General features: G+C 43.6%; 1 protein-coding gene across 7 annotated transcripts in view; it reads left to right on the top strand.

Moving 5' to 3' along the window:
* Positions 1-22,871, top strand: part of DCAF6 (DDB1 and CUL4 associated factor 6) — a 156,182-nt gene that overhangs the window by 104,187 nt on the left and 29,124 nt on the right. For 6 of the 7 annotated variants that reach the window (XM_075909054.1, XM_075909049.1, XM_075909043.1 and 3 more), the window contains 4 exons: positions 1,635-1,746; positions 13,826-13,941; positions 14,863-14,946; positions 15,109-15,436. In XM_075909054.1, the coding sequence (XP_075765169.1) occupies positions 1,635-1,746; positions 13,826-13,941; positions 14,863-14,946; positions 15,109-15,436 (640 nt within the window). The remainder of the gene's footprint in view (positions 1-1,634; positions 1,747-13,825; positions 13,942-14,862; positions 14,947-15,108; positions 15,437-22,871) is intronic. The other variant, XM_075909075.1, reaches the window with a different exon arrangement.

Raw genomic sequence — 22,871 nt, 5'->3', positions numbered from 1 at the left:
TCTTTAGAAAGGGGAACAAAGAAGACTTAAGGAATTGTAGATCAGTCAGCCTAATTTTAGTATCTGGAAAGGTATTAGAGAAAATAATTCAAAACATCTTTTTGTAAACTCCTAGAGGACGATAGGAGTATAAGGAATAGTGGATTTGTCAAAATCAAATAATGTCAAACCAAACTAATTTTCTTCAAAAGGGTTGCTGATCTAGTGGATGTGGGGAAACCATAAATGTGATATTTTTATTTTAATAATGCTTTGGGCACAATCGAACATGACATTTTCATAAGAAAACTAGAGAAATGTGTATGGCAAACTAGATAGAATTACTATGCAGTGAGTGCAAACTTGTTGAAAGATGATGCTGAAAGAGTTATCAGTATTTCACTGTCAAACTAGGAAGACATATCTAGCTTGGTGTCAGAGGTTCAGTCCTGGATCCAAGACTATTCAATATTTTTATTAATGTTTTGCATAATGGACCACTTTCAAACACTTTGGAGAACAACAGTAGAACTCTAAATTACTTGACAAATAGGATAATTGGTCTCAAAGCAATAAAATTATATTAATGAACCCAAATGTAAAGTAATTCAATTAGAAAGGATAGATCAAGTGCACAACTACATAATGGGGATTAACTGGCTAGGTGGTAGTACTGCTGTAAAGGATCTGGGTGGTTATAATGGTCCTTGGACCACAGATTAAATGAATCAATCATAGGATGCAATTGCAAAAAAGGTGTATAGCTTTCTGGGTATATAAGAGTGTTGTATGTAAGACATGGGTACTAATTATACAGCTCTACTTGGTACTGTTGAGGCCCCAGCTGAAGTACTGTGTCCAATTCTGAGGGTGACACTTTAGGAAAGATGTAGAGATACAGAGAGCAGAAGAGTACAACAAAAGTGATAAAAGCGTTAGAAAATCTGACTTATGAGGATAGGTGGAGGAAAAAAAATTGGCCATGTTTTGGTCTTGAGAAAAGAAGACTGCATGGGAGGCTTATACATTTTCAAATACTTTAAGGGATTTTATAATGAAGATAGTGATCAATTGGTCTCCATGTCCAATGAAGTTAGGATAGGAAGTAATGGACTTACTGTGCAAAAATAATTATGTAGGTTAAATGTTAAGGAAAGCTTTCTTATTGTAAGGGTAGTTGAACTCTGGAACAGACTTGCAAGGGAGATTTTGGAATCCCCATCATTGGAAGTATTTAGGAACAGGTTAGACAAACACCTGGTAGAGATGGTTTAGGTTTACTTGGTTTCCTGTCTTAGAACAAGGGACTAAACTTGATTTCTCAGGGTCCAGCCCTACGTGTCTGATTCCATGTAAGGCTCCCATGTAAGTTAGAAGGAGTTTTATACACAAATCTGAGGATCACATATGCCCTCTTCATTGTTATAAATCGTTACAAATGCAGATCTTTAGATTAGTCCCTAAGCTTTGCGAAATACCAATTCAGAGTGATACTCTATAACATTTAACCTTTTTTGTTTGTGCTGTGTCTGACTTTAAAATGGATGGTATTAGAATTGTCTGGTTATCTTAATTCACGTCTGAAAGTGCTTCCATTTAAGAATTGTACATACATTACTGATACCTATTCAAATATTATCAAACCCTGTTTACAGACAGTGGAAAGCAGAGCCCACGAGCAGGCACAGGTGAACCTGTTTTAAGTTTGCACTACAGTACAGAAGGAACAACTACAAGCACAATTAAACTGGACTTCACAGATGAGTGGTAAGTTTTCTTTTTTGTTAGCTGTTGCACAGAATTTTCCATTTTATTAGCATTTGTTTGCCTAAAATAATTGTATTTCAGTTGTGTATATACCACTAAATATGAATTGTTTCCTGCTATTTCATGGTTTCGTAATAGTGTTTTACAGAGATTGTGACTATCTGATCAGGAATAAATTATTTTCGGTTTTCTATCTGTCTTCAGTCATCACAGGCAAAATTATTTTAAAAGTTGACCAAATTCTTTTTTATCTCTATCTTTAAATATATAGCAAAGAGTATATAAGGAATAGGAAAAGGGGGCTTTCATCATAAATCCAGCTAAAAGAGGTTTTGGAGCAGGCAACAATTGCAAAAGTGTGTTGTGAGTTTTCTAACTACAGTGAAAAGTAGCAGTACTAATAATAGTTCATGCTATAGAGCTTCAGTAATTTTGGTCCAAATCTTAAAACACTTAAGAGAAAAAATATTGTACAAAGTACTCATGAAATATGCATCAGTCGATTCTACATGAACTTGAAGAACTATTTCAAATAGAGATGGTAATGTGTAGTTGTTTACATGATTAACTGTAATGACTACATTCAACCTCTCCATTGCACGTGGGTCTGTAAAGGGTATAAAAGGAAATGCATCTTCTTTTTAGCAGTCTTTTAAATTGTACTTGTCTTTTAATCTAAAGATCTTCCTGCGCAGCTACAGAGTCTTAACATTTTAATTAAAAATTGGAATTCTCAGACATCTATAAAGTGCATGTCTATCTGGACATGAAGTTTGGTCAAGCAGTGGGTGTTTAGATGTTTTCTTTATGTTGATACTTGTTAGATATTCTTTCCTTATCTGCTGTGCTTGAAGGGGACACTGCTTCTCAGGACTGGTCTACACTACAAAGTTAGGTCAATGTAAGCCATTTTGCATGGACCAAGTGGTGCATGGGTCTACACTTTGTCTAATACTGATATGACCCATTACAGCAACACAATAACACTACCTCTCTGAGTAGTGTTAAGCCACGGTCAATGTAATGAGCTCAATGCAGTGAAAGTGTAGTGCATATTATATTGTTCATAACAGTCCTCCAGCAGCTATCCCACAATGCTCAACCCTGAAAGCTCTGGTCGGTATTGTGAACTCCATTGTTCAGGGTCACTGAAGACTGCAAGACCCCACTCTCCTTAAAAGCCTTGCAGATTTTTGAAATTTCTTTTCCTGACTGTACAGCTCTCCGTCATTGTGGGCAGCAGACCATGCTCGCTACACTGTCCCAGAAGTGCTCCAGACAGGAGCAGATCTCTCCTTGTGGATCTCTCTTGGGGAGAAGAGACTATGTAAGCTCAGCAATGAACCATCTGTAGAAACATGGACATCTGTGAATGGATTGCATGGGGTATTCAGGAGAATGGGTATGAAAGGGATCAGCAGCAATGTTTTGTGAACCAAAGGAACTGCAGTTGGCATATCAGAAAGCCAGGGAGGCCAACAGTCAATCCGATACTGAGCTGCATGTTATACTTGAGAGAGACCTTGGTATACACTACGCTTACCAGTATAGACACCTCTGAGGAGCCCAAGTCAGAGGCCCATGGTGGTGAACAGGAAGGAAAAGTATGTGGAGAATGGAGGAACGCGTGACTGGGGGATCCAGCTATGCCACGAGCCAGTTAGAGTATCTGTTTGATATTCTCCTGCAGTCCAGTCAATCCTGGCAGTCGAGCATGGGTGAACCTGATGCAAGAGAAGGATCTTTGGGTAAGTGTGTAAATTTATTTCCCATTACACTGATGGCGCCCCTATCTTAACCAGACACAGCTATCAATTTTTTTTTAATTTACTAGTACTAAAAGAGGTAGCGGAACTATAGAGAGGCACTGTTGTTACCTGCTTATAATTCCCCTATAGAGTTAGGTAAGAGAGTTCATGAAATGCAGTTTATGTACCCAAGAATGTCACTTGAATCCTCCTGTGACATCTCAGTGAGGTGTTCACGGGGTACTCTGCAGTCCCTTCCTGAAGACTTCTAGGGATGACTGTCTCATTTCTTCCTTGATGGTGGGTTGCTTTCCCACATCAGTCAGCAATACCTTCAACAGGCACTATTGTAGTACATAGGCTAGCCATACATAGGCTTAGGTATTTGGGTTGTCACCAGCAGCTGTGCTTTCTTTGTCTTTTCCTTTGGGAATAAGATATCTGATAAAATAACTGCTCCCAGCAGAAAACATTGCCAATATTCAGTGCCCTTACCCAAGCAAATCCCTCCTAACTTTATCACCTTGTACCATGCTCTCCATGGATGGTAATGTGAGTGCACAAGTGTCAATGAGCATGTCTTGTGTAAAACTTCAGGGGAGAAGGGGAAGGGTGTTTTGAATCTGAATTTTTGCTTATTCTTGAGACTGTAATGATAATGGTACCACTTTTTGTTTTATCTGCAGCTACTGCTGTTACAGCATTTAGAGGTTCCCCCTGCAGATCGATGGAATGCCTGAGCTAGATAAGGTGAAAGAAGAGAACTTGAAATTACATGCTCAATGAGCTGCTGTAACCAGTGCTGCATCAGACTGTGAGCAAAGGACCTTAAGGGTGTATACAGCAGGCAGCCTGGAGAAAGGAAAAGCAGGGAAAAAAGCAGTAGATGCACCAGGACATAATGGGGCTTCTCCATTGGCAAACACAGATGCTGCAAACTCTTGTGGACCTACAGGCAGGGTGCTGGAAGTAGTGATGCTGGGGTATGGCAGCATGCTCTGGCTTGAAGTGATTTCTCTCATATAAAGGGTTTTCTGCTTTGTTAAATGTCTTTCAGCACCCCGCTATAAAAAATTGTTCCAACACCACTGTCTGCAAGTTCCACAATCATGGGCTTTCTTTGCAATCCATTAAGAACTCCATTTCAGCAGCTCCTTACACTTCCTGCCAATATTCCACATGACTTCAGGGCCTGCATCCCCACCCCTGCCACTTCATAATAAGGAGCATTAAGGGCACAGCAAACTTCACGTACACTGACTTGTGACAGCCGCTGTTGCTATATATGTAGGTAAAATAGACATGAATATTCATTCCCCTTGTTAAGTTATGTTTCATTAATATATTGTTTTTTATGTATTTACTTTTAAGTTGCACAGACTTTTTTGCATTAATTTGTTACTGAATAAAATTGTATTTGGGAAATCATTTTTATTAGTTCATATGTTGCAGAATGCTTAGTTCTGAAAGCACCAACTTACGTGATAATGTGCAGTGTGATAATGTGCACAACTCATAGAATTGTAATAATCAGATGTACAGCAAGCACCACAAAATTAATAGGTGCATTGACAATTATATTCATAGACATACATCAAGCACCATGCAATTCTTAAAAGGCTCCAGTACAGCAGAGACCAATAGAGTAAAGTGTGCCACACTGTGTTTTAATGGTTTCTTTGAGGAGTGGTCCTGTTAGTGCTCCACCTTAGGTGTGTGGTCGCAGCTGCGCATCTAGTCAGAATTTTGGTAGCAGTGCCCTCCGGTAGGCTGCGCATGCAAAGCAGATAGCACACGCAGTGCCGCTACTATCCATGTGCAGCCAACTGTCCCCTCAGTTTCTTCTCTGCCGCCCCCAGCGTCAGTTGCAACTGCAGTTGTTCTCCAGTTTTCTTCAAAAGACTCTTAGTTTTCTTGTTAGCATCTATTTGCTTATAGGTCTAATCAGTGTTCCCTCTAAGCTGTGTGTCAATCAGCTCCACTCAGTCAGAGGCTCAGGGCTTCATGCATGGAGTTGACTGGGTGGGGCTGATTAATCACCTTTGAACCTGTGCTGTTGCACAGCTTAGAGGGAACACTGGTTCTAATAGTTAAAACAGTTAGTATTATTTAACAAAAAACTCTTTTTTTTCCCCCCCCTTGTTGAGACCATTTTTTGCCTTGACAATCTTTCCTTCCTGGAATGCCAGGTTCTCCAGGCTTTAAATGCTGCCTGTCTTGCAGGCTCTCCATGCCGGTTTCTGATGGGCACTCAGTGTGTCCAGTGCCTGGGGCGGGCTCACGTGACAGCCACATGTCTGCACTGCAAGCAGTTAACGGTCTGGACACAGAAAGTCAGGGGGCTACCATTCAAGCTCATCTCCCTTGGACCCAGAGCACTCCACCCCCACCTCAGCAGTCCTCCCCAGTGGCTATGTCTGAGAAGGCAGCTCCCTCAAGCTACAGTGTCAGGGACTCTTCCTCTGACCAGTTCAGGAAGAGATCCCATTCAGCCAATAAGGGTGACTTCCCCTCAAAAAAACAGGGGCAAACACCCAAAATACCCCTTGCATAGTGTGCCTCAGCAGGAATTTCAACTCCTCACAAATGGGAAATGGACTCTAGGGTCCTCCCATCAATTATTCACATGCTGGGGGTTTCCTAGAATGGGCTTGTTTGCAACCAGTGCCAGCAAGAAGTGTCCACAATAATGTTCCTGTGCAGACTTTGGCACGTACTTTCTATGGGACGCATTAACAATACAATGGAATGCACTGCTTCTTTATGCCTTCCCTCCAATCCCACTTCTCCATCAAGTGGTCAACAAAATAAGATCCGACACAGCCACAGTAATCCTTATCGCTCTGGAGTGGTCAGGGCAGATAAGGTACACTTACCTTCTTCATCCAAGAGATGACCATGGTGTCTCCTGCTGCTTCCTCACCACCTTACACAGGAGGGTGGGTGAGTTCACCATCCATGCCTCCCACACTCCTCTACACATGGTTCCTCAGTGGCTCACCTCAGTAGAAGTAACATTCGCTGATCAGGTCAAACAAATCTTATTGAACAGTCACAGAATAACAACCAGAAAATCTTACCTTTTATAAATGGCAAAGATTCCCAATGTGGTCAGAACAAAAAGGCCTAAACCCAGCTGCAGTGCCACTGGCTGACATTCTACAGTACATCCTAGAAGGAGTTGGGCCTTATATTCAGCTCTTTGAAGGTCCATCTGGTAGCCATTACAGCTCTTCAACAGCCCATCGATAATAAATCAGTTTTCACTCATCCAACAACCAAGCGTTTCCTAAGAGGCATACAAAATACTTACCAACTACCAGGCTTCCTGTCCCAGCCTAGGACCTCAATTTAGTCCTTTGGGCTCTCACTTGTAAACCATTTGAGCCTATGGCGACATGCTCCGTGCTCCATGCTCCACCTCTCTATGAAGGTGGTCTTACTGGTGGCCGTCACTTCTGCCAGGGGGGTAAGTGAAATTGGTGCTCTTGTGGCAGACCCTCCTTTCATAGTGTGCCATAAGGACAAAGCTGTTTTCTGTCCTCATCCTAAGTTCCTCCCAAAGGCTCCCACTCCGTTCCACTGCAATGAGCCCATAAGCTTACCAGTCTTTTTTCCAAAGCCTCATGTTGATAACAAAGAGGCTGCACTGCATACTTTTGATGTTCATAGGGTGATTGCCTTTTTGACAGAACTACACAGATCTGCAAGTCAAACAGGTTTTTATCTCCGATACAGAGAGATTGCTGGGCATGCCAATCTCCACCCAGAGAATATCCAGGTGGATAGTGGACTGTATCAAACTGGGCTATTGTACCTGCGGCCAAGCTCCTCTGTTGCACCTACAAGCACACTCAAAAGAGCCATGGTGGCCTCTACAGCTTACCTGAATGGCATTCTGATCATGGACATATGTAGATGAGCAACATGGTCCTCCATTAGATACTATGCTCTGGACAGTTACCTCTGGCAAAGTACCCAGTTTGGACACACTCTCCTACCTGCTGTGCACGATACTAACTAACCGAAGGGCCTGCCTACTTCATAGTCATCTAAGGTGGAGCACGCACAGGGACACTCCTCGAAGGGGAAGAGAGAGGGTTACTCGCTTTGTGCAGTAATGGAGGTTCTTAGAGATGGTTGTCCCTGTGTGTGCTCCACCATGTGCCCTTCCTCCCCTCTGCTTTGAACATGTTAGTCTTTCCTTCCAGGGCAGAGAATGAACTGAGGGGCTGGTTGGCTGTGCATGTGTAGTAGCAGCATTGTGTGTGCTGTCTGCTTTGTGTGCACAGCCTACCAGAGGGCACTACGAAAACTCTCCAACTAGGCCTGCAGTGGCATCCACACACCTAAGATGGAGCACCCACAGGGACAACAGTCTTGAAGAACCTCCTTTACTGCACAAAGTGAGTAACCTTCTCTTATTGTTAAAGTGGTCTTTCAAAGCTTCCATATGCCATATAGCTATGCATTAAGCTCTTCTAAAAGCTTTTGTGTCTAGCAATTCAAACTCAATGGATAATCTCTCCACTCTGCTCTCCAGGTGGTGGCAACTTTTGCACCTTTTCTACTAAGGTACTATGCAGGACAAAAGGAGCAGCTATAATCATTGGGGTGCTTTTTTTTACTCTGATCCAACATCAGTGCCCCTACCAAAAACTCATTCAACTGCCATTCTACGTCTGCTAAGGTAGTAGTTGAATCTTTCCTTGGGACTGTTGAGGTGGTGGGGGTATGGCTTCTCATGGCAGAAGAACAAGTGATAGGCTCTGTCCTCCAGGATCACTACCTGTATTTCAACATTGTCAATGACAGTCCATCAGTCAGGAAAGAGAGCCCCTGCTTATCACTTCCTGAACAGTCCTGTGTCCTTAAAGATGCAAACGCCACACATGACAAATTACCATTTATGTCAGTCAAGTGTCTCTTCTGATCCACCAATGCGTGCATAGCCATAGAAAAGTAGATCTTTTTGTTTATGTAGTCTGTGGCAAGATGATCTGGTGCCTAAATAGGAATATGTATGGTGTCTGTTGCTCCACTGCAGTTAGGGAACCTTTTTGCTGCAAATACATCCATTATGTCCTGAACATTGCTGAGAGTCATAGCATTGTGTAGAAGGAGATGATTAATACCCCTGTACACTTGCATGACCATGATCCCCAAAGTGGATTTTCAAACTGCCATCAGTTAGTGGGAAATAATTTTGGAATCTAGCACTGTAGGTTTCCATAGTGTGATTGCAACTCGTTTCTCAGTGGTCAATCCCACTCTCATTTTGGTGTCTCTTTGCTGAAGGTCTGGGGCAAGCTTATCGCACAGATCCAGGAGTGTAGTTTGAGCATCTAAAAGTTCTGCAGCCATTGTTCATCATTCTAAGCCTGCTTTGTTACGATCTCACCAATCAGTGCTTGTTTCTTGGCACGTCATGCTCTGCAGCTGCTCTCCATGCACACCACCAATAGCTTGGAATGGGTTCTCACTATGTCCTGTGAAATCTGTTCTCCAAGAACTAGTCATGTTTCCTGCTCATTCAGTATTTCTTATGGCTCTGCAAATATCAGATGATAGGGCTTTCAGTACTTATTAGTGCATACCAGTGCAGGCTCCATGTTTGTCGGAGATGGCAGACTGTGAGGACTGCCAGGCAGGTTCATGGGATTTTTAAAAAGGCCTGAAAATTACTACAGAGATTTTATTATGGGGCGAAGGTAGTGCATGCTGGGAAGTTGACCCTTCTTCCTAGGCACTCCTGTGTGACTCAGTTCTGCCTTACTGCATTAGGAAAACTTCCCAAAAACTATAGTGGTGGACAATGGCAAGTTGTACACTGGTATATCTATCGATAGTGTACTGCTCTGTGCATTGACCCAAGTGTCCCATAACACCAACACAGGAAGAAAAGTATGCCCACACGCGCACACGACGTGGTAACTGTGGCAGCTTTGTGCCTATGTAACTTGTATTGCCCAAAGTTTGTAGTGTAGTTTATAGTGTAGCCAGTCTGGTAACTTGGTTAGTGCACAATTTCAATCACTATTTTCCATGGATTCACTTCCACTTATGTATTATGTTATACCGGAAGGACAGAGGGTGTATGTGGTGAGGTGCACTGCTAGTTGATCAGCAATTTTATAGTGCATATTCAAAATTGGAGATAATATGAAACTTAAGCTAGAAAGGTGGTTCTTGTGAAAAATTCATGGAGTTTATTTAGCTCTTCAAAGTTTCACATGGGATTGTAACCTGTTCTGTACAGGGGCTGTCCTGCTGTTGTGTTTGTACAATCATTGCCATGATAGGACCCTTGTCAATGGCAGGCCTGTAGGTAGTAGGGATGTTAAATAGCAGGTAACAGAATAGTCGACTAACTGCATGAACTCTTAGTGGTTAGTTGACTATTCTGTAGACCCTGGGGCAGGGCTGGCAGCCACTGCAATCTGGGCCCACTCCTGGGGAGCCCCCTGCACTGCTGCCTCTGTATCAGAGGCAGCAGCACAGGGTGCTGGGTGGGAGCCAATCCTCAAGGGGAGTCTGTTTAAAACCCAGCTTCCCTCACAGACTGGCTGCCTGCCGTCCCACACTGCTGCCTCTGATACAGAAGCAGCTCCTCTCCATGGTTGGTCTGAGATCCCCACAGACAGAGGCTGCTGGAGAGAGGTAGAAGGAGGTGTGGCTGCCACAAAGCAGCCTGTGTCCGCAGTGGACCAGGCTAGCTATGAACTGGGGCTGTTGTCACGAAGCTCTGTGGGATGTGGAATAGCCTGTCTTCAGTGAGCCTAGCTCCACTGTGGGCAGGGACTGCTTTGTGGCAGCCTCCCCTGCCCTCCCCTCGCTGCAGGTAGCATCATGGAGCCAGTGCTGAGGGGAACCAGCTTTTAAGCTTCCTCTTCCCAGACTGGCTTCTACTCCCCCACATTGCTGCCTCCGATACAGAGGCAGCAAGCGTGGGGATGCGAGTAGTTGACTAGATTGACCAATAAGCCTAGGCTTTTGGTTAATCGACTTGTCAACTACTCATTCACATCCCTACTAGGTAGAGGTTACCACAAAACAAATGATAATGGAGATTACACAGCAGGAGACTTCTAGTTGTTGGTATGTAATCTAGGAATAGTTTTAGTTTATCTTCTGTCTTTTTTTTTTTCTTTTTATCTACAACATAAAGTATGTTGATGGAAGTTTCCTTTAGACCAAAGACCTCACTTTAACTACTCCTTGTCATCAAAACAAATAAACCCACAGCTAGCCTGTCTCTTGTTTCTTGGTTGAAATCTCTCCTATAGCTTTCGTTTTCCGAGGTGAAATTGCATGACAGGTTTTACAAACTGAATACAGGCAGTCTCCGGGTTACGTACAAGATAGGGACTGTAGGTTTGTTCTTAAGTTGAATCTGTATGTAAGTCGGAACTGGCGTCCAGATTCAGCCGCTGCTGAAACTGATCAGCGGCTGATTCCAGGAAGCCCGGGGCAGGGGCTTCCTGTAGTCAGCCACTGGTCAGTTTCAGCAGCGGCTGACTTGGGGACGCCTGGGGCAGAGCAGCTGGGGTGCTTCTTGGTTGGTCCAGTAGTGCCGCCGCTCCTCGGCGCTACTGGAGCAACCCAGCAGCACCCAAGCTGCTCTGCCCTAGGCGTCCCCAAGTCAGCTGCTGCTGAAACTGACCAGCAGTGGCTGAATCAGGGCACCTGGGGCAGAGCAGCTGGGGTGCTGCTGGGTTGGTCCAGTAGCACCCAGAGCGGCGCTACGGGACCAACCGGCAGCGCCCCAGCTGCTGTACCACAGGCGTCCGGAGCAAAGCCGCGGAGCACGGGGGCAGCGGGACAGCCCAGACGCGCCATGGCTGTCCTGCTGCCCTCGGGCTCCGCGGCTTTGCTTTGCTTTGCTCCCCGTCTCCCTGGTCTGCAGACCAGGGGGACGAGGAGCAAAGCCACGGAGCACGTGGGCAGCGGACAGCCCAGACGCCCAGACCAGGGAGACGGGGAGCAAAGCAGAGCAAAGGGCTGTCCACTGCCCGCGTGTTCCGCCGCTTTGCTCCCCGTCCCCCTGGTCTGCAGACCAGGGAGACGGGGAGCAAAGCAGAGCAAAGCGGCGGAGCACGCGGGCAGCGGACAGCCCAGACACATCTGGGCTGTCCGCTGCCCGCGTGCTCCACCGCTTTGCTTCCTCTCCCTGGTCTGCTGGAGACCAGGGAGACGGGCCCCGTTCGTAACTGCGGATCTGACGTAAGTCGGATCCATGTAACTCAGGGACTGCCTGTACTACCTTTCACTACTATGTAAATGGCCAGGTTGCAATCCAGATTTAATTCTGGATACAAATTCTATTCCATTATACTTTTATTAATCTACTAAACATATGTAGTAATAATTATTGGGTTCTGTGCTCCTAAAACTTAAAGCCTGCAAATTTGTAGATAAAATTAATAAGGCAATTATTTTATTATATGTAGCAGGTGTATTAGCCCTTAACATTTTTTAAATCGGTAAGATGATAATGTTTGAAAACTAATGTAACTTGTATGTGTATTCAGTTGAATTGGAAACTAATCCTAACACTCACTACAGGATAATTTATCTAACTGGCCTTGGTCTGCTCTGTTTTATCTGGTGTCCATTGCTGTGGTAGTTGAATGTCTCCTAAAAGTAAGAACAAGGATTGCCTCATTCTCCTCTTTCCCTGCTACCAGAGGCAGATTTAATTTTCTAAAATTACTGTTTAATATGTAGATTAATAATACCATGAACAATGGCTCTCTGCTCTCGTACATTTAAAATGAGAAAAATATTTTTAACTTTCAATAAACACTACAGTTCTAAAAAATAAAACACATTGTACCCTGTAACATTTTGAAGCTTGCTTCCTTAAGCACTTTCAACAGGGATTTGGGACCTAACTACCTAAATGACTTTTAAAAATCCAGGCCTTAGGTCCTAATGCTTATATCTGCACGGACTCCTGTTGACTTTTCTGGATCTACCCAAATAGATCTGGATCTTAGACACTCTTGTGATGGATATGATAAAAGATCTTAAATAGACCTATGGACTATCAGAATCCAAATCTGGGAAGCTTCAGATTGTTTCGGGACTGTTGGTTTGCTGGTTTTAAATAACCATACACTTACCTTGTACAATGGTTATTATTGAATGATGTAGGATAGGCATGTTCTGTGAGAAGAGTGGAAGATTAATAATTTTTTAGTTAATGTTATTAGTGATGAATGTGCGATGGTTACAATAGTAAAGTACTCTTCTACCATGGTTTTGTGTGCTATACCCATTATTATAATTTAAAGTCTAATTTTAAATTGGACAAAGCCCAAAATCCAGCTTCAAAGTTCAGTAAGAAAAGTTTCCATTGCCTTATTGTGGTGATTGTTGTAGTTTGAGAGCAAGAAGAGGGGGACAGTGAGTTTAAAATATGAAACTCCAGGAGGAAGAGAATTTAGTTTCATAAGGATAAAATTATTTTAAATGTCTTTCAAGACTTTGGTCCAAGGGATATACATTGAGGCAGTTGTGTATGTTGCCATTTTCCCCATTTATTAAAAGAAAACATTTGCCAACAGGTATCTCACCTACTCTAAGCATAAAGGGAAAACAGATCTCAAATACCACTTAGTAGTAACTTATGCTAAATTCTGGTATTTTAAAGAAAACTGTCCCTTGCTCTGGAATGTTTACAATCTTCTAGGTTAAACCATATATAGATTATTACAACTTAAAGAGAGTGGTTGAAGTAGTTGAAGGTAATATAGACAATGTGATAACTTAATTATTCATGTACACATCTTAGTTCATGTCTCTTCCTTTTCTTACCACAGATGCATGTTAAGGCTTCAGTTTCTGTTTTGATATGCTATGTTTATTTCATCAAATCCATGGTGCATGCTTTTGCAGATCAATACATTCTAATTATATGTATCTGCTTGGAATTTTGTAGCTCTGGTTCTCAATCTCAGTTAGTACAGCTTTGGGTATTTACTACTTTAATAACTTTGCAGCTTATTACATCATGTTCCAGTGATGGAAAAAGATTTGTAAAAAATTATACACAGCCGTGGACACAAAAATAAAAAAATAAGATTAGATGCAGTCATATGTTTTGCTTAATCAAGCCTTTAAGGATTCTACCTTTTCAAAATGACATCACACTACGGAAGCCACTTCTGAAAATTTGGTTCCAACTGTGTGGCTTTAAGTAATTAGAAAACGAATAATACAGGTATAGTAATGGTGAGGTACTTTATGTGGTTATCCCTTCGATTTAAAATGGAATCTTCTTGTGTTTTCCACATTACTGACCCGTTTTACATGTGTTTTATTGTTAGGAGCAGCACAACTTCAAGTTCTAGAGGGAGTGGAAGTCATTGCAAACCTGAAGGCCAGGAAGAAGCTGTAAGAACACAAAGCTCAGAGCAGCCAACACCAGAAAATGAAGAAACAAGTAAGATACATCATTATTCCTGTAATAGCAAGGTCTCACTTCTACTCACAGCTATGATTGAACTCAGTGGGAGTTACACACATAGAAATGAGAGCAGAATGTAACATTAATAGAACAGTACTTTTGTCATTTATTTCCAAGAAGGCAAAATGAATAACCAAGCTCAAGGAGGCAACAAATTATTTACTTTACAAAACAAATTCTAGTTGTCAACTGAAGAGACATGTAGTGCTATATAAGAGAAAATAATGTTTTTCTTAATTCTGAAATTATTGTCTTTTGCTTCTTTGTGTTATGGGAGAGCAATGAACAGTTTTTATTGTGTCACTATGAGGAGGAGTTTCTTGAAAGCCAGAGTTTAAAAAATATTGCTGGGATAGAAAAGACTTGTTACCACCATGTTTATGCTGTATTTGAATAATTAGGGAACTTGGGTCTTCAGAGCGGTTCCCTTTTAAACAGCATGAAATTTTACATTTAACTCTGTTTTCACTTATGTTAATTCATTTAGTAAATAAACAGTTAAAGTTGATAGCTTTATAAAGGGGGGATACAATGTTAAGGTGTTAGTCAGAGAAATTTTTATTATGCTGAATTCAGTCGACCTGTTGGATTCATTGCTGCAGGAGACAGTTGGATCAAATGGCTGTATCAGTGAGGATTGTAGCATGGACCAAGAAAGAATCGCTCACCCCTCACCCCACTTTTATTCTCTGTTATACCAAACTGAACAATTGGTAGGTGGATTTATGGGATCTTTTTGCCTTCCTCTGAGGCGTTAGATACAGACGCTTGAAGTAGCACTTCAGACTACATGAACCAGTGGCCTAATCCAATGTGGCAATTCTAGTATTCTACAGGAGTTATAGATGTGTACTCATGCTACTGAAATGATTACATGATTCTGATGTTTAATTTCAGGAGTCCCTAAAGAATTGCATGAGAAAGTCACAAGTGCGGAAGAGGTGAAAACTGTAGATGAAGCTGTAGAGAGAACAGATACAGGTATGTTGCCTGTTTCTTCATGTGGTCATCTGAAACAGGGAAGGTGAATAACCATAACTTTCTAAAGCCAGCCCAAATATAATATTTTTTCTATGACCATTTAAAACATCTTCTTGAGTACCCTATAACTGCTAGCTAATTTTAACTGCCTTTTTCTGTTAGCTGTATCAGATAAGTATATATCAGAGCATCCTGGAACCAGCACAGAAGGAGAAAGTGATCCCAATCTTGACAGTGTCTGTAGGAATCCAGAAGAAGGATCTTCAAGTGAAAGAAGCAAAGAACAGGAGAGTTCAAGTCAACAACATACAGAATCCACTGCCAACCCAGTTAATACAAACCATGAACTTCAGCCACAGCCAGACTCTTCAGGGCTTGCAGCTCATGAAGAATCATCCACCAGAAGCACTGCTTTCCAAGAAACTGATGATAGTGATGATGACCCTGTCTTGATACCTGGTGCAAGGTATCGAGGAGGACCAGGACACAGGTTAGTATAATTATTTCCTTTTCTATTTTTTGGCATCTGTTTTCTGAGAGAAAATTTAGGAACTCCTGTTTCAGCCCTAAACGGTAGTATCTCAAAGCTTGTGGCCTAGAGTGCCTTATTGACAACTTCAAGGAGTCATGAAGGCTGCATCTAGTCAGCATGTATATAATACATAGTATCTTTCTTGCAAAAGCGGGGGGGAGGGGGACCTTTTTATCTAAGTTACACAGTGATAAATGTTTGCAGTTGATCCGTGGGTTTTTTAGAATACTTGTCAGTTGCAGTATAACAGCACCTGTATTCCCCTTCTGTGGTCCACCAACAACATCCACATTGGGTTTTGGCTTCCAGATACCATCTTTTCTGGCCAGATACATGTATCTGATTCCTTTCTGCCTGTGGCCTTCCATGTTTCACAGTTTCCTGATTTACACTGATATCCCAGACAGTCTTCCTAAAGAACCAGTGCATGTGTTTTGCTTTCTCTTTGAGGGTTATGACCCATGTATTCTCCCAAATTATAATTACCACACAGCTGCTTCTATGCAAGCAAATTTATTCTTAAAGCATTACAGAGAAAACAACAAAAAAAAATAAACACACACACACATGCTAAAAAGCTTACCCCAAGGCAAGATATTATAATTTTTTTATTCTGACTTTGTGGTGCACATTAGTATATGGTACACCTCTCATTTGAAATATTCTTAACAGTGTTTGTATGGGATACATTGCTGTATTTGTATAAAATTATATTTCTGTTAATTATGTACAATGGAAATTAAAATAGTTGAAACTTAGCTGTTCTGCTTGTTCAAGAAATTAACTTGGTATCAAGTTAATGTCCTTAATTGTTTTCTATTTCATATTGTCTCCTTGATATATATTTACATCTTGGAGGGGAGCAATGCCTCATGCTGTTTACTCCAGGTTTTATAGTTTCCGCAAAGTAGAATTTCCCACGGGACTGGATGGCTGATGGGATTTTTAAAATATAGGACTACCGCTACTTCATGTCTGTGTCCCTAGATGACATCATATCCCAGAATACTGAGCAATAAATGTCAAAGCTCACCACTGTAACTGAGATTGTTTGGTGCTCTTATTGGAATGTTAGAGAGGAATATGATTGAATGGACCATGGAGGCTGAGCTACTCTTTCCCCTTCAGGTTTGTGTTGAGGTACATTCTCCTGGGGTATATCCACACTAGGGAAAATGCGATTTTAATAAATTACTATATTTTTACCTTGACCTGATAACCATATACAGGCAGTCCCCGAGTTACGCGGATCCGACTTATGTCGGATCCGCAGTTACGAATGGGGCCGTTCCTCTCCCTGGTCTCCAGCAGACCAGGGAGAGGAAGCAAAGCGGCGGAACACGTGGGCAGCGGACAGGGCTGTCCTCTGCCCACGCGCTCCGAGGCTTGGCTCTGCTTTGCCCCTCCTCCCCCCGTCCCCCTGGTCTGCAGACCAGGGGGACGGGGGGGGGGGGCAAAGCAGAGCCAAGCCGCGGAGCGCGCGGTCAGCTGACAGCCCAGACGCGTCTGGGCTGTCAGCTGGCAGCGCGCTCCGCGGCTTGGCTCTGCTTTGCCCCCCGCCCCCCCCCGGTCTGCAGACCAGGGGGACGGGGGGGCAAAGCAGAGCCAAGCCGCGGAGCACGCGGGCAGCGGACAGCCACGGCGCGTCTGGGCTGTCCCGCTGCCCCCGTGCTCCATGGCTTTGCTCCGGACACCTGTGGTACAGCAGTTGGGGCGCTGCCAGTTTGTCCCGTAGCGCCGCTCTGGGCGCTACGGGACCAACCGGGCAGCACCCCAGCTGTTCTGCCCCAGGCGTCCTGATTCAGCCACTGCTGGTCAGATTCAGCAGCGGCTGAATCAGGACGCCTGGGGCAGAGCAGCTTGGGTGCTGCTGGGTTGGTCCAGTAGCGCCGAGGAGCGGCGGCGCTACTGGACCAACCCAGCAGCACCCCAGCTGCTCTGCCCCAGGCGTCCCCAAGTCAGCCGCTGCTGAAACTGACCAGTGGCTGACTACAGGAAGCCCCTGCCCCGGGCTTCCTGGAATCAGCCGCTGATCAGTTTCAGCAGCAGCTGATTTGGGGATGCCTGGGGTTCTTAAGTTGAATCTGTATGTAAGTCAGAACTGGCGTCCAGTTTCAGCCGCTGTTGAAACTGATCAGTTTCAGCAGTGGCTGAATCTGGACGCCAGTTCCGACTTACATACAGATTCAACTTAAGAACAAACCTACAGTCCCTATCTTGTACGTAACCCGGGGACTGCCTGTAACTACAACTGCTCTGTCCATGCTGGTGTTTTACCACAGTTGATGAACACATGGTTTAAAAACAAACTTTTTTTAGTTATTTCACAACCCAAGTTCTCATGCAGTCCCAGGTGACACGTGTTATGTAAATACCATATATAAATAATTCTGTGGAACTTTACCCTCCAGGTTTGTAAGTTGGACAGCTTTTATCAGGAATGAATTCACTTAGCATTTGTAAAGTTTTAGACAACAAAACAATACTTTTCTGTCACTTTTCTGAGGCTGGAAAAATGCCTTGGGAATTTTCTTGCTCCTCTATTTTTATATTTGCCACATTACTGTTTTTTTCATCTTTTCTCATCTCATTTCTCAGTTGCAATATATTGTCTGTCTTCCAAGTCAAAATGACAGTTTCACACAAAGGATAACAACCTACAACTGCTATCAGTTGAACAAACCTCTGCCACTGTGGTGGAAATATAAAGGTTTCCACTCTGCTGGTGACCTATGTTGGTGTCTATATGATGCCATGTGATAAAATAACTATTTCAGTCTCTTAAACTAAACTAAAACTTTTAAAAGAACATTTTTAAGATTGCACTGAAAAGTTAGGAAATGCCAGGCTTACGGTTCCCTATGCAACTTTAAATTATCCACGTTGTCTGTATGCATCATGTTGCAGTCTTGAATTACATGACTACATACTGTTTTTCTACAGTACCACTGGCCTTACTGAGTGGAATATTGTGTAGCATTAAAATCTTGGTATGTAGAGACCGTTTCCTCAGTATGGACAGCATATGGTGTGCCCTACTGATTTGAACACAAAGCTGTGAAGCAGTCTCCCAAAATTCTAATGCTGTCTCTGATATGGACTTCCTTTGGGTTCTTCCCCACCCATATTTTGTAAATTCCTACCCAGTGTTGTGTTGATTATTGGATGCTGTTTGCAACAGAAAGTGCTATATAAGAGACAGGTTTCCAAACAGCTGCATATCTGATATTAAGCTAGATTTTACAGACTTCCTCCTTCTCTGTATTTGATTGCATTGGTGAGGAATGTAAGGCAAAATTCTACTCTTATTTATACCAGTGCAAATCTAGTGTATGGTAATTGCATTGATGTTGATAAAAATAAATATTTCATCTGCAGATAAAAACCAAAATATATAAAGCTTACTTTTTTCCATTAGATGGTTGTAAAGCCCAGGGTGACTGAGGATTGCCTCCAGGTTTTTGACTATGGTTAAATTTGATGCCCTGTTGTCTTCAGTTTGTTCTTTTGTGTATGTATAAGGAGCATATACATGGCTGAAAAGTAACAAGATTAAGTAATGAAATGCATATTGTTTTCTTTCTGGTTCTACAATGTCTTCCTAACTATTAGTGAATTAGTAGATTTGTGTGTGAGGGAAAATCATGATCTTAAAGACCATACTGGCAGTCTTGGAAGCTGATTGAATATGTACTGAAGATGATTTATAAACAGATCTTCTTTTGATAATCAGTGAGCATTTGCCTGAGTGAGTACTTAAGTCAATTCCTTCTAATTTTAATTTACTGCCAGATATGATCCTTGATTTACAAAGTTATGTTAGTACAATACCAATAGCTAAGCCCTCTTCCTCATGGTCCTAATAACAAACCCACCATGCCCAACTCCTCTTTTCCTCTATCCCAGAGCCAAGTGTCCTAATACCTGCAAATACGTGTATTTAGACTGCATGTTCAAATGTGTGCATATATGGTATCTGGTCTTGGGAAGAGATGAGATTTGGAGGGTATCTGCAACTAGGACAAGGAGTGTAAAGCAGTGTTTCTTAAACCGTTCCACCGAACGCTGGTGTTCTGTGAACAACTCGCAGGTGTGCTGTGACTACTTCTTTGTTTTTGTCCTTTTTTTGGTCTGATGACTTTTTTTTTTTTTTAAAGAAAATTTTCATAGGTGTTCTACACAAAAAAAATTGTTTGTAGTTCCATGGTATGAAAAAGTTTAAGAAACACTTGTCTAAAGTATATTACTTTGGGGAAGAGGTGAGATGAGAATGTTTGTGAGTTTGTCAATGGAGTGGGGTTTGGGAGGCTTTCTGTACATAAGAGTTTTTAGGATTATTAGATCTCAGATGTAAAATGTGTTCTACAGGCATGTGTTCTACATGTCTCAAAGTGTGACTGCCGTCTGAGACTTGCAGATATTCAGGACGTCCCAATACTTGAAAAAACATAAAACTTTGATACAGGTTGGACCTTCCTGGTCCAGAATCCTCAGTACTTGAGTGGTCCCAGATGGGGGAATTTGCCAGACCAGGAAAAATCCCCTGCTGCCCCTCCTGCCACCAGCTCTTTTAGCCCCACTGTCAGCTGGGTGACACAGCTGCCATGGCCCTGAGTCCAGAATGGCTGCCCCAGCCCCATTGCTGGCACAGTGGCACGCAGAATGGCTGCCCCAGCTCCACTGCTGGTTCTGCTGCTGAGTAGCATGTGGTCCTGGCTGAGCTGCCCTGGTCCCAGCTGGGTGAATGTGGCAGCACCAGCACTGCTGCCTGGCTGGCACACAGCCCTAATTGGGCTGCCAGCCTGCCGCAGCCCCGGACAGGCTTCCCTTGATGGACTGCCACAGCCCAGCCTTGCTGTCAGCCAGGGTGCCGTGACCCTGCACCCACCGCTGGTGTGGCATGCATGAGCTCCACTAGCTGGATTGCTGAGCTGCCCCAGCCCTGCTACCACCGCCAGGCTGCTGAGGCCCTAGCCTCACTATCACCAGCCTCGCTGCTGTCCCTCAGCTGCCCTGGGACTCTCCTGTCTCAGCTGCTGTCCCTCCTGCCCTGGGACTCTCCTGTTCAGGAACATCTGTGGTCCTGCTGGACCACGGATGTTGCAGGATAAGTGTCCCAGTTTAGGAAAGTGTAATAACCTGTAATAAAGTTCTGCCTTAGCAGAGTGAAACATAAGCCTCCATGTAATGCCTTGCAAAAGTCTTAGGACTAATTTACACTGCTATTTACATCAGTATAACAGTTGTCACGTACCCATCTCTGTATCCCTTTTCTTCTTTCTGTCTTTTTCTCTTCAGCATTTGAGCATAGCTCACAAAAGCTTATGTTCTAATTCTCTGTTAAATTTGTTAGTCTTTAAAGTTCCACCAGACTCCTTGTTGTTTTAGTATAACTTAGATTGCTCAGGGGTGAGAATAAGCCACCCCAAAGCAACAGGTTGTTGTAACTTACAAGTGCTGGTATGGACAGCACTATGTTGGTGGGACATACAATATTAGTAGTTGGTGGGCCTCTTGCATAAGTGGATTTGTTATGCTAACAGGAGAGCCCTCTTCCACTGGCATCAAATATCTTCACCAGTTGCATTGCATCAGTGCACCTTCACTATTTTGCTTCTAAAGTAGACCAGCCCATAGAAAACTGTAGGATTAACACGTAGTGCTTTAATATAATTATAACCAAGTCAGAAGTCATGTTCACATACCCTTTAAGGCTCTTGAATTTTCATACTATTCAACAAAACATTTTGTATAATATAGAATTACTTCTTTGAGTAGCATCCCCGTGGGTGTTCCACTGTTGGTGTTGGGCTTGTCCCGGCGCTGCAGATCGGAGATCCTTTAGCAGTTGTCTGCCAGACCATGCATGCGCGTCGGTCGTCTCATGGCTTTTTGCGCTGTTTCTGGTTGCACGGTCCAACGAACGCCAGTTCCTTTTAACCGTCTCCGGGCGCAGACCGAGAGAGCTCCCTCTTGTGTTAATCCTGTCAGGAATCTAGAGACAAAAAATTTTAAACAGTTAGCAGTTGTCACCTAGTTGTTTGTTAGTTACTTAGTTAATAGTTGTAGATAGTCGTTCAGCGTGTTCACTTAAAAAAAAAAACACACCCTAAGGACGTTCTTCACAAAACCATGCTGAGATCACCAGGCTTCAAAAAGTGCGGCACATGCCGTGATCCAATCCCTGAGTCTGACGGGCACACATCGTGCATAAGGTGCTTGGGCAAGGGACATATTCCCCAGAAATGTCCCCACTGCTTGAACCTTACTGCTTGAGCACAACTGGAATGGGCGATGCGGCTGAAAATGCTGCTTTTTGATAAGGTGCTCTAGCCGCAAACGGACTCCCCATGGCCCATCACAATCGCTACCAGCAGCCAAGCGTCATCCTTCTCCAAAGGCGATGCATTCTAAGAGAAGGCCTTCTCCCTTTCACTCCCTGCCAGCAATCCACGTGAGCACAGGAGAAAACCAGGCACTTCGAGCACAACCACAGCCCGCCGACCGGAGAATCACAAGCAAGTCCGTAGTACGTTGGCACCAAAACCAGCACTGACAGTACAACTGGCACCAGCCACGCAGACCACACCAGCGCCGAGCCCGGCACCGGATCCCACACTGGGACCAGAACCTTATATGGTGCTGGTGGCACCGCGCATATCGGCGCTGACTCATGCGGCACCGCTTGTCCTGGCACCAACAAACCAGCCAGAACTGGCACGCCACCTGACTGCGGCACCATCATCCTGAGCAACTTCCTAGGCAGCACCAACTCCCATGTCGACACCGCCATCATCACTAACACAACATCCTCTGGCACCGATCAAAGCGCGTTGGAAAAGGCACAAGTTACCAACCCCATCACTAAGTCCGGAACAGGCTATGTTCTCTCCTGAACCACCTTCATCTTCTCCAGTTCCATCAATCTGTAAGCCACTTTCCATCCAGAACTCACCGATACTCACCAAGTGCCTCTCCTTCTCCCAGATAGCACTATTATCCATCAGCACTATTATCCATCACTCTCTCCAGTGCTCTCACGGGGTAGATTCAGATCACCAAGGTCCCCCACACTTTCCACCAGCTCCAGGTACCAAGAGATTTACAGATGCAGCCATCACCACAGATACTCCCTACACTACTATGACTGTCAGCATAGACAGTCGTCATGACAGTCGTTACTCACACTTACCAGACCTTACTTCACACAAGTCACAGTCCTATCATCAGACACACGCAACCCATGCAAAAACTCTCTCCCTCTCCCTCTACGGTGAGGCCACCCACGGGAAATCAGCCATCCATAACACATCAGTCTGAGCCAGAAGAGAGACAGCTGTCAGATGAACCACAAGACCATTCTTCTGAAGACATTTCTTCCTCTTCACCTGTC

This window comes from Pelodiscus sinensis, chromosome 1 (assembly GCF_049634645.1).
Source record: "Pelodiscus sinensis isolate JC-2024 chromosome 1, ASM4963464v1, whole genome shotgun sequence".
In the NCBI taxonomy this organism is placed as follows: domain Eukaryota; kingdom Metazoa; phylum Chordata; order Testudines; family Trionychidae; genus Pelodiscus; species Pelodiscus sinensis.
This window is presented reverse-complemented; position numbering and strand designations above follow the sequence as displayed.